Here is a 15,299-nt window from a genome sequence, read left to right as displayed (position 1 = left end):
TCGAAAAGGTGCAAGCCAAATTTTAAGCGCCAGGTTGCATTTGAAAAAGGAGATCCAGCACTACAAACGCTTTTTCTTGTTTGTTTTTCTTTAAACTCGAGATATCGCGATTTGAAAAAGTCTAATTTTCAAGGGAAAACCTTTTGGAATCACCTTAACGAGTTTCGAAAATTGTCCAAATATATGTTTTTCCATGTAATTTTGGCCCCTGAATCTGAATCTGTCCTCAGAATTGACCCAAAGTGTCGAAAAATCGATTTTTGGTCATATTTTAGGTTTCCATGTAAAATTATAATTTAAACACAAAATATGACCAAATATCAATTTTTCGACAATTTGGATCAATTCTGAGGACAGATTCAGATTCAGCGGCCAAAATTAAATGGAAAAACATATATTTGGACAATTTTCTAATAGCGATATCTCGAGTTTAAAGAAAAACAACTCTGAGATTTTTTCAGCGTTTGTAGTACTGGATCTCCTCTTTCAAATGCAACCTGGTGCTTAAAATTTGGCTTGCGCCTTTTCGAGATATTTAAGTTTTAAATTTGAAGATTGCTTTCTATAAATTTGGTCGTAGAAGGCGTAGATCACGAGATAAAATTTTGGTGTCTTCTACAAAGTTGCTTGGATTGGCAAGCCTAACAACTTTCTTGAAGACAAAAAAATCCCAAAAATATCCTGAAAAGAAAGATATTCAAAATCACCCTAATAGTGAATCACCCTAATTTCCAATCAAACCAAAAGTTGCCCCTTTCCATATGCAACAACTCTTCTGAAGACATCAAAGCTCCAAAACTTCATATTTTTACGGAATATCCATTTTCCACCTAATTTTGCGATCTGGACCACTGTACATTGATGGCTACCCTACTACGTTTTGAAGGCCATGGACAAGGGTACCATTTGATACATACAACGAATCAAAAATATTGCATGGTCACCAGCGACAGAACATGGTAATCGTTGGTAAAGGTGCGCACGTTTGCCCCACTCTACTCTACTTAGACATCTTTTAAAATGTTTTAAACTGTTACCAAAAGTTGTCCTTGGATAACTCTATGTTTATATTTGGGATCAAAACATTCAGAAACTATTTACAAGGAGTTAAGGTGAAGCCGTTGATCATTTTCGAAGAAAATTGATCATCACTATAAAATATTCTGTATTAAATTCAATTCAACGAATTTCAGCACCAAAAGGAATCAGCATGTGCCGGTTGTTGCCTTCTTGAAGCCATTAAAAGATTTTTTTGTCTAAATCAATTGTGCTTCAAAATTTATATAATTTTGTGGCACAATCATTGACGTCCTAGTTGGCAATCATTGATTAATGACGATTTCCATAACTTTACAAGGAATGGGATAATCGTTACCAAAAGGAATCAGCATGTGTAGGGCACTATTCTAAACAACTTGTTGAAGGAATTTTGTCAAAATATTGAAAGCGACGCAAAATTTATATCTTTGAACGAAAAATGATGACAATGATGGAAATCTTCACGTTAATTATAGATTAAAAAAAACTTTTATTTATTATTTTCAATAATCTGATCTAAACACTCTTAAAATAAATCAATGCAAACAGTCACAGCATTCCTTCTTTAAAGTAAGCTCAAGTAATGTTATATGTTTTGTTTATTTTGGTAGTAAACGCCCCAGTAACAAGAAAATTGCTGGAAAAGTTCTAAAACAGAACCAAGGGATCGAATTCAGTCCTGTTTTTGACTTAAGATGTAAGTTTTTTCCTCGAAGGTTGTCAGCTGCGTTGACTCAATTTTACTGAAGGTAGAGAGGAAAGTTTTCTGATCAATCAACATCTTTCCCTTGCTTCTTTGTGGGTGCACGAGTTCTGAAGTCTAATCAGTTTTTAGTTGGAAATTATTTTTTTAATAGCCGATGAAATCGGAATCCTCAACTAAGTTAAACAGAAGTCGAGTGCTCAGTTGCTTTGCCGAAGAAAATGCACGTGCCTTCGCTTCTGATGGGCTCACTGTTTTGTGTAACTCGAGAATTTGTTTGATTTTAATTTTTCTTTCACCCCCTAGCCACCTTACCTACAACGGTGAAGTTAATTTTAACATTTCTGGTGGGCGAGTTGCGAAAGTCCACCCGGCACCGGTACACGCCTTCGTCGGCCAGCCGCAGATCGTCTACCAGCAGCTGGGCCGGATGGGAGGTCGCGCGGAAGAACGCCCGCTTGCCAAAGTACTTCTCCGACGAGAAGAGACGTGCTTGGGCCACCTGGCGGCCCCGGATGTCGAAGTTGTACAGTGGCTCGTTGTCCTCCTCCTTGAACCAGAGCACCATGTAGACCGCGTCGTCCCGCTCCAGTGGCCGGATGTCGCACGGCAGGCTGGCCTGTTTGCCCAGCACTCCGCTCACCGTCGTTATGGGTACTATGAGGGGAAAACGAGAAAGAGGAAAGTGAGAAAAAGGTAATTAGCACACCAGGAACAATTGTAATCCCCGAGACTTGTTTGTGAAGCTGTATGAATTTTAATGTATATTTTAAAGTCCCCCCTTCATTCAAGTAAACTCGTCGTCCAATAGAAATCACAACTCTTTGGATGAAGAAATAATTGGTTAATAATTTCATGGTTGGACAATTATAACGAACGTTGCTAATGAAAAATTTATAAAGATTTGTTTTGTGGCTTTTTGTCTTCTCCGTATAATCAGAGATTACAGCTTAAAAATTCCAAATAAATTGTTGAGTTATAAGTTGTTCACCAAAATAACTTTCCATAAACACCAAACCCACAAACAAACCAGTATAATTCCATTCAATTTATTTGCCCCTCTTCATACCGCCCAGCCAACAAAGAGCCTGCCAATTTAATCATAACTATAATAATTGAAAATCAAAACATCTAATTCCGTCCCCAAAAATTAACTTATGACCACACACACTCTGGTCGGACCCGCCTAGCTTCGATGACCGTTTCGGACCAAAAAAAGTCCGATCATAAACGCGACATAGAACACAGTCCAGACCCCCGAAAAACAACACTCCGGTGGACCCAAACTGTGCACGGCTAAAATAACATAATAATTCAATTCGGTGGGATATTTAGAGTTTTCGATTTTTTACCCGCCAAAATTGTTTTGTTTGGAGCGAGATCCGATCGATTTCGGAGCCCGTTCGCGGGATGTGTAGGGGGCGAGTTTATGTTCACGCCCTTTTCCCCCTGCGGCCACCGGAGCAGCTTTGAAGGGAACCCAGGTTGGATGTTGTTCGATCGCACGCGCGCTCTTGTTTGATTTATGGCGGTTAGCTGTGGTTGAATTAACAAACAAATTAGCTCGCTTCGAAAATTGTTTCCCGATAATTTCGAACCAATTTCTGTGATTTGGTTCAATGAAGAACTAATGACGGTTTACCCGACGGAGGATTCGACAAAGGTGAGTGGGGTGGCTGCCCTCCGAGAAACAATTCGTTTCGTTTGCTTTGAAATGGTGTGAATTTGGTTTCCAATACAAATATTTTTGCAACGATTTGGGAGAGATTCAGTTCACATGTGTTGAATAACTAGGAAATTGCTCTACCTTATACGACTTCTTTGTATTTTTGCACTTTTGTCTCTAAGCACGGAGTTTCAAATTTGTTTCAACAATTTCAACCGTACACAGAAATAGGTGATCATTTGCCCGGGTAAACAAAATAAAGATTTTGTATGATTGCCCGACAGAGTACTCAAAACGAGGAACACCACTCGGTATGAGTGCATCTTTAATTTCGGATTTAAATGTGATTCTGTCAATCCTTAAACTTTATTTGGCTGATATTTCAGAAAAAAAAACCACTTTAAAACGGCCTACAATATTTTGAAGACGATTTTGAAGTTACTTTCGATGTAGATTTCTAACCACAAAATAAAAAAATAGAAGTTTATTTTGTGGAAATCCAAAAATTGTATCAAAGAGTTAAGCAAATTGGCAAAAGCTGTTGAGATTGTATGGACTTAAACTTTTAAACGTATTAAACATTTAAAAAAAATCCAATTGAAAACTAATATAAAAAAATACTAATATGGATTACATAACCCTGAACACTCCAGCCACATAAAACATTCACTCGATTGTGATTGTGTCATTAGGGTGCCCAGAAAAAATGACCCCCTGCTCCACAAGCGAGAAACGCGTTTTGGGTTATTTTGATACTCGAGCCTAAAGTTGGTGAAAAAATAGTTTCCTTACAAAAATGCCATTTTCAAATCGCCAATAACTTTTCTGGATCTAGTTTTCCAAATTTGACATATGCTACAAAATTGTAGAGCATTAAATTTCCAATAAGAATCTCGCTTTTGAGAATATTAGGATGAAAATAGCGCGCCCTGCAGACAAAACGGTAAAAATAGTAGTTTATGCAACAAGTTGCAAAAAGAGGATTTTTTCAGCACGAGTCGTACATTTATCCAACGAGGTTCACCGAGTTGGATAAATACGAAGAGTTCTGAAAAAATCAAGTTTTGCAACGAGTTCCATGCAACATTTTTTGCAATTCCAAAAAACACACACTGAGTGAAATTTTATGTCAAATTTTCATTTTTTTGTCAATAAATCGTTGAAATCAAAAAAAATATGAAAGGTGTTACTTTTCGAAACAAGTGCTGAAAAGTTCAACTTTTCAGCATCCATTTGAGTGCTGAAAAGTAGAACTTTTCAGCATTTATTTTGAAAAGTGTTGCTATTCGATTATGTTATTTTTGGTACAGAAAAGTAGGCTATTTCGTCGTTCAAGAATGACGGGAAAAGTAAGTAGTTTCACGACGGAATTGCAAAAAATAGTTTTCCATACATTTTTTCGATTTTTTCCATACAAACTTCACCCTCGAGTATCAATGGGTAAATGATGACCGATTTTGCTCATATTTGACTCAGAGTCTTAAAATAGCTCAATAAACAATATTCAGCTAGTGGAGCGAGGTTTTGAAAAAAAGTTCCATATTTTGGGCACCCTATTGTGTCATACTTTTCCATCAAATCTTCAATCCACCACCACCTTGAACGACGAGCTTTATGCCAGGGGGTGAACAATTTAAAACTGAAACAATATTTGTTCAGCAACTTCTGTGCAGCGGAAAAATTATCCGCTTGAAGAACTCTGCCACTTTTTTTGATTGTGGAACGCGTCTCGTTTTCCCTCCCCCCTCAGACCACTTTTTCCACCAAGTACAATCCAACAACATCTACATGGCTCTGACACAAGTCACCGTCATACGTACGCGTGCACACATACACTCGTACGCCATGCCACATGGCAAAGAAAAGTTTTTAATTTGATTTCATTCCTGCGGCAACGCCACAACCGGCAAAAGCCGACTTGAACACGGAGGAAAAAGTCTGTCGCGAAAAAGCTGGTTGACTGCAAGGAGGCTATACGAAAGGGAGGTTGTCGCAACAGTGACGTTTAAAATGTGGTCAGGTTCTGTGGCCAAAATGGTTCATGGAATAACTTTTACTGAACGTTACTATCCATTAGCGTGTCCCAAAAAACACGAAGTCGAGGAAATCAATGGGCTCAGTTCTCAAATGATTGATAATCTTGTTACACGGAGAAAAAAGAGTACATTAAAAAAAACCCTTTGTTCGTGATTCCCAAATTCATGAATGCTTGTTCACGATTGGAAACTTTGTTTCTCCGTGTAGAAACAAATCTTCCATATATGAAAACTTTCGGGAAAACCATGTTTACCATGTTCCCTAAGCGTTTTACTGAAAAAAGTTTTCACAATTACTCAATTTCATCCCTCAGACATAATGTCACCCCTGATTACGGTAAGACGAACGTTTTGCTGTGGCCAAGCTATGATTTTTTTTTAAAGAGGAGCAGTCGTGACTGTTCCCATATGTTCTCAACGAAACAGTTCTGGACTCATTTAATTTTTGAATGATTGAAAAAAATTATGAAGTAGAATATAAAAATCGAACGAGAATACAAGTTGAATTTCAGAACTATACAAAATTGCATCACTCGCAGGCACATTTGAAAATGTAATCTACATGACTTCGCTGATAATAGACTAGGCGACATATAGAATTGATTCAATAAACCATCAAGCACCAAGCAAAACTGGCCGTGAAGATTTTCCCTTATCCTGTTTAAAAAGTCAAGCATAAACAATTCCCGTCTTCCAAAACCCTTATCCTGGCCCCTGGTGTGCGGTGGAGATTAGAGCGATCGTCATGGTGTTGAGAATCTGGTTCAGGCTAAGTTGTTTTTTTTCCCAGTTATCAATTCCTAGACAACCTGAACATGAATAATCGTTGCTTAAACATGATGAAATCTAGTATGCAATCCGCTAAAATCACTTTCTCCAAGCACAGCGAAGCGAGGTTATAATTTTTGAAAAAATAGAGTTTTATGGTATGTTTAGAAAATGCACATTTTAGATTTTTAAATCCATGGTCTATTTTTTAACTTTTTACTCGCTCTCAGTCAGACCTTTCCTAAACCCCATCGAATGTCCACGTGGGTGATAATTGAAGTGGTTGGCCCTGAGGCCACGTGTTTTGTGCAGCCCTATCGCTGCTGCCAGCGCCATCACCAGCATAACCCAGAATCTAAATGTTTTATTCCGGCTGAAAGTTCTCGATTTATGTAGGAGCGAAATTTAACTTCGCGGAAAAAGCGTAGTTTTACCCCGAACACCACCACGCTCACCCCTTCCCACACGTGGCACAGTTTTTCCCGCAGAAAACAAACGCGCTGGTGGTTTTGCTTCCGATTGAGGGTGGACGGGGGGGGGGCGGTGAGGGGCTCATTAAAGTTGTTCTTTCGAGTGTTATGCTGAATCTACAATTTTTATTGCCGCCCATTCGGCATCAACAACGCGTTGCTCATTTTGGGAACTTCTGTGAAGGGAAGTAGGTATTTATGTTTATCTACTGGTGCAAAGTTTGGTGAGGTTTTGATGCGGAAGGGTTTTATGTTTCATGACGAGAAGGGTAAATTTATATGAAATTTAATGATGTATAATTAACTTTATCAATCGTTGATTACACAGCTCGACATTTTTGAAGTTGAAAACAGTGAACGTTTCAGCTTCGTCAAGGTATGATAGCTCAACATGCTCCCATCGACAGAATTGAAAAAATAAAAGGATGCACACGGTTGCTCAAGTTAATTTTACAAAATTTATACCCGATTACAATTTTATTTCTTCTCTGGGAATTCACTAAAATTTAATTCTGTTGATTGGATTATGTTCAAGAAGCCCAAATTTATCATACCTTGACGAAAAAGAAGCGTTTACGGACATCAACATAAAATATGTCGAGTTGTATCATTCAAACATGATATTACAAGGGGCATCTGGGGCGAAACGGGACACATGGAGCGAATTGTGACAACTGTTTTAGCCTTGTTACTGTACCATTTTTGGAAAGTTTGTATTAGTTTCAATTTTTTTTTTTTTTTTTTTTGAATTAAATATACTTTATTGAATCTTTCTTATAATAATTACATTTAGTTTACATAATAAGTGGTCAGCTGTGGCTCTTCAGCTTTAGTTTGCTTTTCGTGATTTAAACACTGTTCATTTTCTTAACTTTAAAAGTATATGATTTATCATTTTTGTAACAATAGGTACAACGAGGAAAAAAAAATTAGGAAAACATAACCTAACTTAAAACTAACTTAATCTTACCATAAACTAAACCAATCCTTGAATCAAGGGGTATTCAGATATAGCACATTTTTCCCTGAATTTCAAACATTTTTCTTGAATCTTCTGATCCAACATTTTTACTTCTGCTAATTCATGAACCTCACTTGATCTTGTCCAGCCAGGAACATTCAAAACCATTTTGAGTACCTTGTTTTGGACACGCTGGAGCTTCAATTTATGAGTTCTTGCGCAACACTCCCAAACAGGTACTGCATACTCAATAACGGGGTAAATTATTTGTTTGTAAACTGCTAGCTTATTTTTCAAAGATAGCTTTGATTTTCTGTTAATTAAAGGATACAAACACCTGATGAGAATGCTGCACTTGTTCAATATTTTATCTACATGCTGCCGAAACAATAGTTTCGAGTCAAGTATGAGACCTAAATAGACAACTTCCTTTGACCAGGGTATTGAAACATCATTCATTTTAATCAAAACATCATCCTTTGGGACAAATCGGGCCGATTTGGAAAGTGGAAAAATGATGGTTTGAGTTTTGGCTGCATTTATGCGAATTTTCCAGTCGCCAAAGTATTCGGAAAGAACGTCAAGACCCTTCTGAAGACGGCCAACTAAATATCTGGTTATTTTACCCTTATAAATAACGGCAGTGTCATCAGCAAAAAGTGACAACACACCATTACCAGGAAGAGTAGGCAAATCAGATGTAAAAATATTGTACAGAAGTGGGCCAAGAATACTTCCTTGGGAACCCCAGCATCAATGTTGAATAATCCAGAAGCAATCCCATTCAGAAAAACCCTGAACGATCTCTCCGAAAGATAGTGCTGGATAATTTTGATAAGATACATTGGAAAACCGTATAAATACAGTTTATGTATCAAACCATCATGCCAAACATTGTCAAATGCCTTCTCAACATCCAACAAAGCCATAGCAGTTGATTTAGACTCAAGCTTGTTCTGCTTGATGATTTTAGTTACTCTCGTAAGCTGATGAGCAGTATTATGCCCCTTTCGGAAGCCAAACTGCTCATTCAAAATTATATTATTATCGTTGGTAAAATCCAAAAGCCTTGAATAGATGACCTTCTCAAAGAGTTTGGACAGACTACTCAAAAGACTAATGGGACGATAACTTGTTGGCGATGTTGGATCTTTTGAGGCTTCAAAATTGGTATGACTTTGCCCAGCTTCCAATTGGTGGGGAAGTAACCAAGTTGCAAACATTTATTGAAAATATTGGCTAGATGTTGAAAGAACTGATCACTCTGTTTTTTCAACACCAGATTAAAAATGTTATCAAAGCCTGGAGCTTTCATATTGTTCATTTGTTTAACTGCAACTTTGACTTCCTCACCAGAAACATGGGAATCTGCAGGAAATTCAAAGGTAGAGTCATTGATTGTTGAAATACTATTGGCAACTGATGATTCTTTACGGCTGGTGTATTAGTTTCAGATAGAACAGACACAGAACATCTTAAATAGTGCATCGTTTTCCAAATATCAAGCTTTTAAGCACTCTAAAAATGTATGTCCCTATTCAGACTGTAGTCCCAATTCCCCAGTTGACGGTAACGGTAACATGCAATGGAATAATAATTAAAAATACATGTGTATTGTTTTGATAAAGAGCAAGCCTAAAGACTGTAAATAATACTGCCAAAAATCCTTTAACAGTAAAAAAAGTTCAATTAGAAATATCTTAATATCGACAGTCTTAATCTGCGTCGCTGTGTCGTTCACAAAGCTGCCAAACTGTCACAATTATTGCACTAAAAGTGGAACGACACTTTGCTTGGTAGGGGGTTTAAAAGTTTTTCACTATCATTGGAAGATTCAGTTCTCCTTTAGCTCTACTTTTTTTTCTGTCACAGAGACAACTCAACACGAAGACAGAATATAAAAAGAACCCAATCAAATATTCATCAGCGGAATAGTTTTGAATTTAAACCAACTGCATCTGCCTTGGAGGGGAACGGGGCATTCGTTCAAAGACAGTAGAAAGTACGGAGTCTACGACAAATTCAAAAGTGGATGCACGCCGTAAGGAGCATTCGTGGTTGAGGGTTGAACAAGAAAAAGCTCAAGCTGTTGGACTGAAAAGGAACAGAAAAGTGATAAATATTTGGATCATTCAGCAAAAAAGGGCGTTTGCAGTGCGAGATATTTTAGTCTTTCTAGGTTTTCAGTACGAGTACCTATTAGTTTTTGTCGGCATAAAAAGTGAAAATTTATTCGTTGCTGAAATTACAGCATTACATCCTACCCTTAAACTGGTCTAAAAGTCTATTTCTTGTAACAGGGGAAGACTGTCAGAGAAAATGGTTGGCTGCATTGCAAATGTTAAACTGGTTGGCTGGATTGCAGTCAAAATAAGCAGAATTGAAACAGCTGCGAAAACAGTTGCTTGGAATAACAACAGTCAGGTTGGGTGTGGGATGAATGAAATTTGAGATGGAGCTGTTTGTGAGCTTTTCCAATTTTTGGAATCAGTATCAGTATCGCCTGTTTTTGCAAAGATTGAAGCTAGATAGGGAAATGAGGTTGAAATTCGATGGAACCGTTTTAAGCATTTCTGAGAAGAAAATGCGTGGAGTTACCTTATGATTAAAAACGAGTTTGGATGTGGAGTTTTAAAGCCGTCATTACCTCAATATAGTCCATGCGACATAATAACACGATTACAGCGGTATTTTAAAACAGAAATGAAATCTGAACGCATTGAATCAACCTGATGGTTGTCGCTTCCGTCATTCAACAAGAGAATTCTATTCAAGCGCATAATTGCCTACTCAAGCTTGGACAACACATCAGGAGACTCATTAGACGTGGTCACTCTCATCAGCACAACCCATTCGGTCGAGAAACCGAGCTAATAAAAACTAAATTAAAACTCAACCATCCGAACCCCCCTCTCAAACTCCCCTTAAGTTCGTTCCCGTCCTCGGTGGGAAAGCAAAAATAGAACGAACGGACCTTCGCCTCGTCGGAACGACCACCACTGAAAGAGTTCATAATTGTAAACAGAGATTCTTATCATTTCACAAAAATCCACACAAATTGCTATAATAGATTCCATTAATCATCTTCATCATCTATTTATGCCGGTGAGCGTCTGAAACCGGGGCGCGGCCGGAACGGTAGAACGGATGCTTCTCCGGAAGGCGATAGTGCCTAGTGGAACATCCGGTGAAGGCGGTGCGCCGAAGGGTGTTGGTGAAAGGAAGCTAAGGACTAGCTCATTTCTGAGCAAACTTGCACTACCTCCTCACTCCCTTGAACTCGCTTTTGGATGATCCACCACCAAATAGCTCTTTACGATGGAAAAAAATTAGACGACTTTCATTCATAGCTTGGGTATTCTTTTTCGTAAAAAAATAAATGCGGTAAAAGAACCGAAAAGTGGAACACAAAACGCCAGCCACTACACTTCCAAACACGCAAAAAAAAATGCCAAACTGTTTTTTCGATGAAAATAAAAACAGTTAAACCCACCTTTCCGTTGGGACCTCGAAAAGCAGTAACTGTAGCAGGTCCTCTGGAGCCCATAACTCCCCCTACCCCTTTCTGTCACTGGCCTGACCTGAGCAACGTGAAAAAAGGGGAAAGTAGTTGATTATTAATTATTCAAGAGCTTAAATTCAAAAACCCCCATAGTCTCTGATCGCTTTTCTGGCCCTGGTTCTTCCATTTCAGTGAGTTGGTTGCTTTTGCAAGCCATCGGCCCGGACCTTTTGCCTCCATGTTTCCCCGGGAGTTGTCCTGTTGCTGTCGCTGCTGCTGTTAAGCCAACCGGCTCAAATGAATGCGAGAAATTCACGAAATTATTCGGCTTTACATAAGTGATTTTTCGTTTAGTCGAGCAGTAAAGGTTTATTTTGCAGCCCCTGAAGAGGTGGAAAATGGGACAACAATTTATTCATTGCCTGGTGCGCGCTCCTTGTCTCTTTGGTATAGCTTTAGTCAACAGAGATTCAGTTGCCACGACCCTCCATTACATGGGACATTCTGTTGATTCTGATGGTAAGGGTATGCATATCACGGTTGGGGTTAGTGCGGCAGCAAGGGATCATATCACATGGGTTATGAGATGGTATGCCATTAGAGAGTCCTTTTTGGAATGGCGGAATAAAGAATGTGAAATAGCTGCTGTGATTCACGATAACTTGGAGTTAAACTCTTAGATTTAATTAAGTTTAAATTTAGGGGATTTTACTCCTAGACAGCTTCTTTAATTGTGTTACAAGAAAAAATGTAAGTTAAAAATAAAAATATGTAAGCTGAAAATCAAAATTCTTCACTTATGACCTGCTTGATCTAAATCTCTATAAACGATTTTGTTCGGGAGTAGCCCTTCGACACCCTCAGGACTACATCCCTGGTTATTACCACTTCTTCGCTCGCTGACGGTCAGCTCGTCCACGGTTGGGACAATACACGGACTCGAGCCCGGATGACCGTAAGAGGGAGCGAGAGGAGATCATACGACGAGTGATAAGGGCTGACTTCGCGATCATCATCGGCTTATCATCGTGGTCATCGACGGCGATCGGGGGAGCGGACGTCTACTCCGATTCTCTCTGAGAGGATCGAAGTAGAGGTCGTCGCACGACCCGTATTCTCAGGTCACTTGGGTTCAAGATGACCTACTTAAATATCTTAATTCGAGTCAATCTCTGCCAGCCAGAGCGTCAAGGTAGACCAAGGGACGCGCACGGTGCGCGCCTGGCAAGATTATTTCTAAGTCCTGTAAATATACGGTTATACGGAATAAATGTTCTTTTACTGTTCGGTGTTAATTACGTGTGGTGTTCGCTTATTTATACGGCCGGAAGCGCCGGAAGGTCGTCAGGAGAACGACCTGGAGAATTCACCCGGCGTTGGCCAAGGATACCAGCGTAAGCCAGCCCATCTACATCTCCCCTATCCGGTGTTGGGACCTGCCGCCTGACCACTCCGCTATCGAAGGCTTCTTGGTGGAAGGCGCGGTCCCCAACATTTTGGTCCTTCGAGCCGGATGAGGGGACCACGGACCACGGAAGGACATCGGCGGATCGGCACAGGGTCGATCTTGCACGGCTTGGCTACGCTGACGGACGCCATTGCTCTCGCGATTACCTGGAGGTAACAATACGACCTCGCGGGACAATTGGATGTCGGCCATCGCGAACTCTCCAATTCATCGGTTTCGCGCCACAACGGCCTGGCAACTCAACTGGAGGCTTGCATGCAGCTGGGGCCAACGGACTGGCCATCAATCAACCACCTCACGAAACGGACCGACGGACGGAACACCGTCCGACCCGACTAGACTGGTGCGGATAATAGCTGTCCAGGTAAATATAAACGACCGGGTATATGTCTAGTCGAGGCATCGGAACTGCATGCGCTAACACTTTTCTACGTTCTACACACCACGAACACCTCGGCCTCGGAGCGCCGATCAACCAACAAGGATCGTTTGGTTACGTCATCACGACGTCACACGTCTCATCGGACTGGCTACGTCATCGGCTTACGTCATCAACCGCTGCCCACGGTCTGGCTCAACGCGGTCGGGAGCACGTACGAGCTTCTACTACGAAGCGGACTACCAATACCAACAGCGCGCTGCAGCGGTCGCGGCGATCGCTAGCGTTCGGGAGTGATGCGGATCATCACTCAACCCAAGGGTCATCATCTGGGACCACCACTACCACCAAAAGGGACCACTACTACGCGTCGTGGCACGGCTACCACGGCAACCATGGCACTGCTGAACGGTTCGGCAGCTTTCGGGATCTGGACATCGCAGCAAAGAGGAAGCACATCTAACGTGTCGGTCAGGTTAGTGAAGAACGGTTATATGTCGGCCGAGGCTAGACATTGGATACCACACACCTTAAATCAAATACATCCTCTTTGACTGACCACCACCACACACACAACCTACCACCACCACTGAGGGATCTACACACGAGCTTGGTGAGCTGACCAGCTCATCAGCTGTTTTCGACGTCACAGTCTGTGGCAGACTGGGATCTTCGGTTGCAACTTTTAATTAATCTACGGCATCGCTGTATGGAAGCAACGCTGAAGATCGGTCCAGGTAAAGCTGCAGTATATGTCTGCCGGAGTTTCTCATTGGGATACTACATCTGGTTTCACCCTCCTCCACAACACATCTCACATCCTGTTGGTACTTGGTTCGAGTCGTTCGGTTATGGTCGCACACCTGTGCACATCCATGTGTGCTGAGGTCATCAGCTCAGGCAGTTGGGGTAGCAGCTATTGGTTTCACAGGAAAGTAGCTTAGAATAGTATATGCCTGCCGAAGCCGGGACAAACCTCAGTCAACTACAACGCAACCTTCTCTTTTCCCCACGGTTCGCAAAACTATCAACACGTTTGGATGTCTCGTCGTCAAATCGGTTGGCTGCGAGGGAGGACGACTCACGATCAACAATCAACAGCTGCTGGGAGAGCAGCGCACGTGTAGTAGTTAGCTACTGGTTTCTCGATCGTTTCACGGTCTGGTTAGGGTTATCAGGATGGTTTGATAACAGGGTCCACACTACTACCGAAGCTAGGCTTACACACACATCATACTACTGAGCAGAAGCCACTTACAACGGCGTTCTGTTTATGGTTCGGTTCGGGCAGGAAGGTGGTAGTAGTGCAGAGGAGCAAACGGATTCACTCGTGGTCGGCGCACCACATCCGTTCGGCACACAGGTTCAAGTAGTAGGACATCGCCACGGGCGCGATGATTGCTAGGGGCAATAATTCTGCTGCTTACGCACACCAACTCTTCGCGATCAACTGGTGATCGTGAGCTCTCGGTGTCAACAACAGATCTTTGATCTAGGAACGGTCATCGATCAGCTGATTAATGGTCGTTAGGCAGACGACCAACGGATGGCCAGAGGTATGGTCATGGCAGGGCTACGACGCGGTGCACTAACCAGTCTAGCAACACAGATTCGGAATGCTGGTCGGCGGAACGACCACACTTGGGCTTGCTCGCGGTTGGGTTATGACTGCTCAAGCATCTGACCATCGGACATGGTCAGCGGAATCTCAGGTGTATCGACCCACGGACGTGTCGATGCAAGGTGAGACGGTGCCCTAACCGCTCTCAAGTCAACGGTCCAACGGTGGATCGCGGAAAGGTGTGGAGGTGTACTAACCGGTTCTGCATCTGTTGGGCGATTCTACTCGCCAACGCACTCATTTAGAGTCATCTACAATTCGGTTACTCAGTTTTGGTCCACTACGGAGGTTGAGTAACACACAGGCTGGCTAGGAATGGAATGTCCAAAGGTTTGGGGATAACCAACTACCGACAACACCACGAGAGGAACCGTGGATCGGCTAGGCTGAACAACTACTAACATGGATCGGTCACAGGAGTATTAGTGTACTCATGGTCGAACAGCTGATGGCAGGGTCAACAGCTGTAGCACAACTACATCCAGCTTCAAGGTACGAAGACTGGTAGGATGCAACGGTCAAGGCAGATCGTTCTGGTTCAGCTTCGAGGCGTAAACGCTGATGGGACGCAAGGTAGCGTCAACAATGGCCAAGGTTTTGGACAACTACCGATTACAAATCCAGCGATCAAGGTCCGATCGTTCGGTGGATTAACGATCATGGTTAGAGGTTCAATTCGATCGCACG

The 15,299-nt window shown here is 41.5% G+C and overlaps 1 protein-coding gene across 1 annotated transcript in view; it reads right to left on the bottom strand.

Moving 5' to 3' along the window:
* The window catches only part of LOC6035372 (titin), a 237,278-nt gene that overhangs the window by 62,720 nt on the left and 159,259 nt on the right, over positions 1 to 15,299 (bottom strand). Inside the window, exon 3 of the mRNA XM_038266621.1 lies at positions 2,057 to 2,398. Within this exon, the coding sequence (XP_038122549.1) occupies positions 2,057 to 2,398 (342 nt within the window). The remainder of the gene's footprint in view (positions 1 to 2,056; positions 2,399 to 15,299) is intronic.

The sequence above is a fragment of the Culex quinquefasciatus genome, chromosome 1 (assembly GCF_015732765.1).
Source record: "Culex quinquefasciatus strain JHB chromosome 1, VPISU_Cqui_1.0_pri_paternal, whole genome shotgun sequence".
In the NCBI taxonomy this organism is placed as follows: domain Eukaryota; kingdom Metazoa; phylum Arthropoda; class Insecta; order Diptera; family Culicidae; genus Culex; species Culex quinquefasciatus.
The sequence above is the reverse complement of the archived record's forward strand: the minus strand, read 5'-3'. Positions and strand labels throughout refer to the sequence as shown.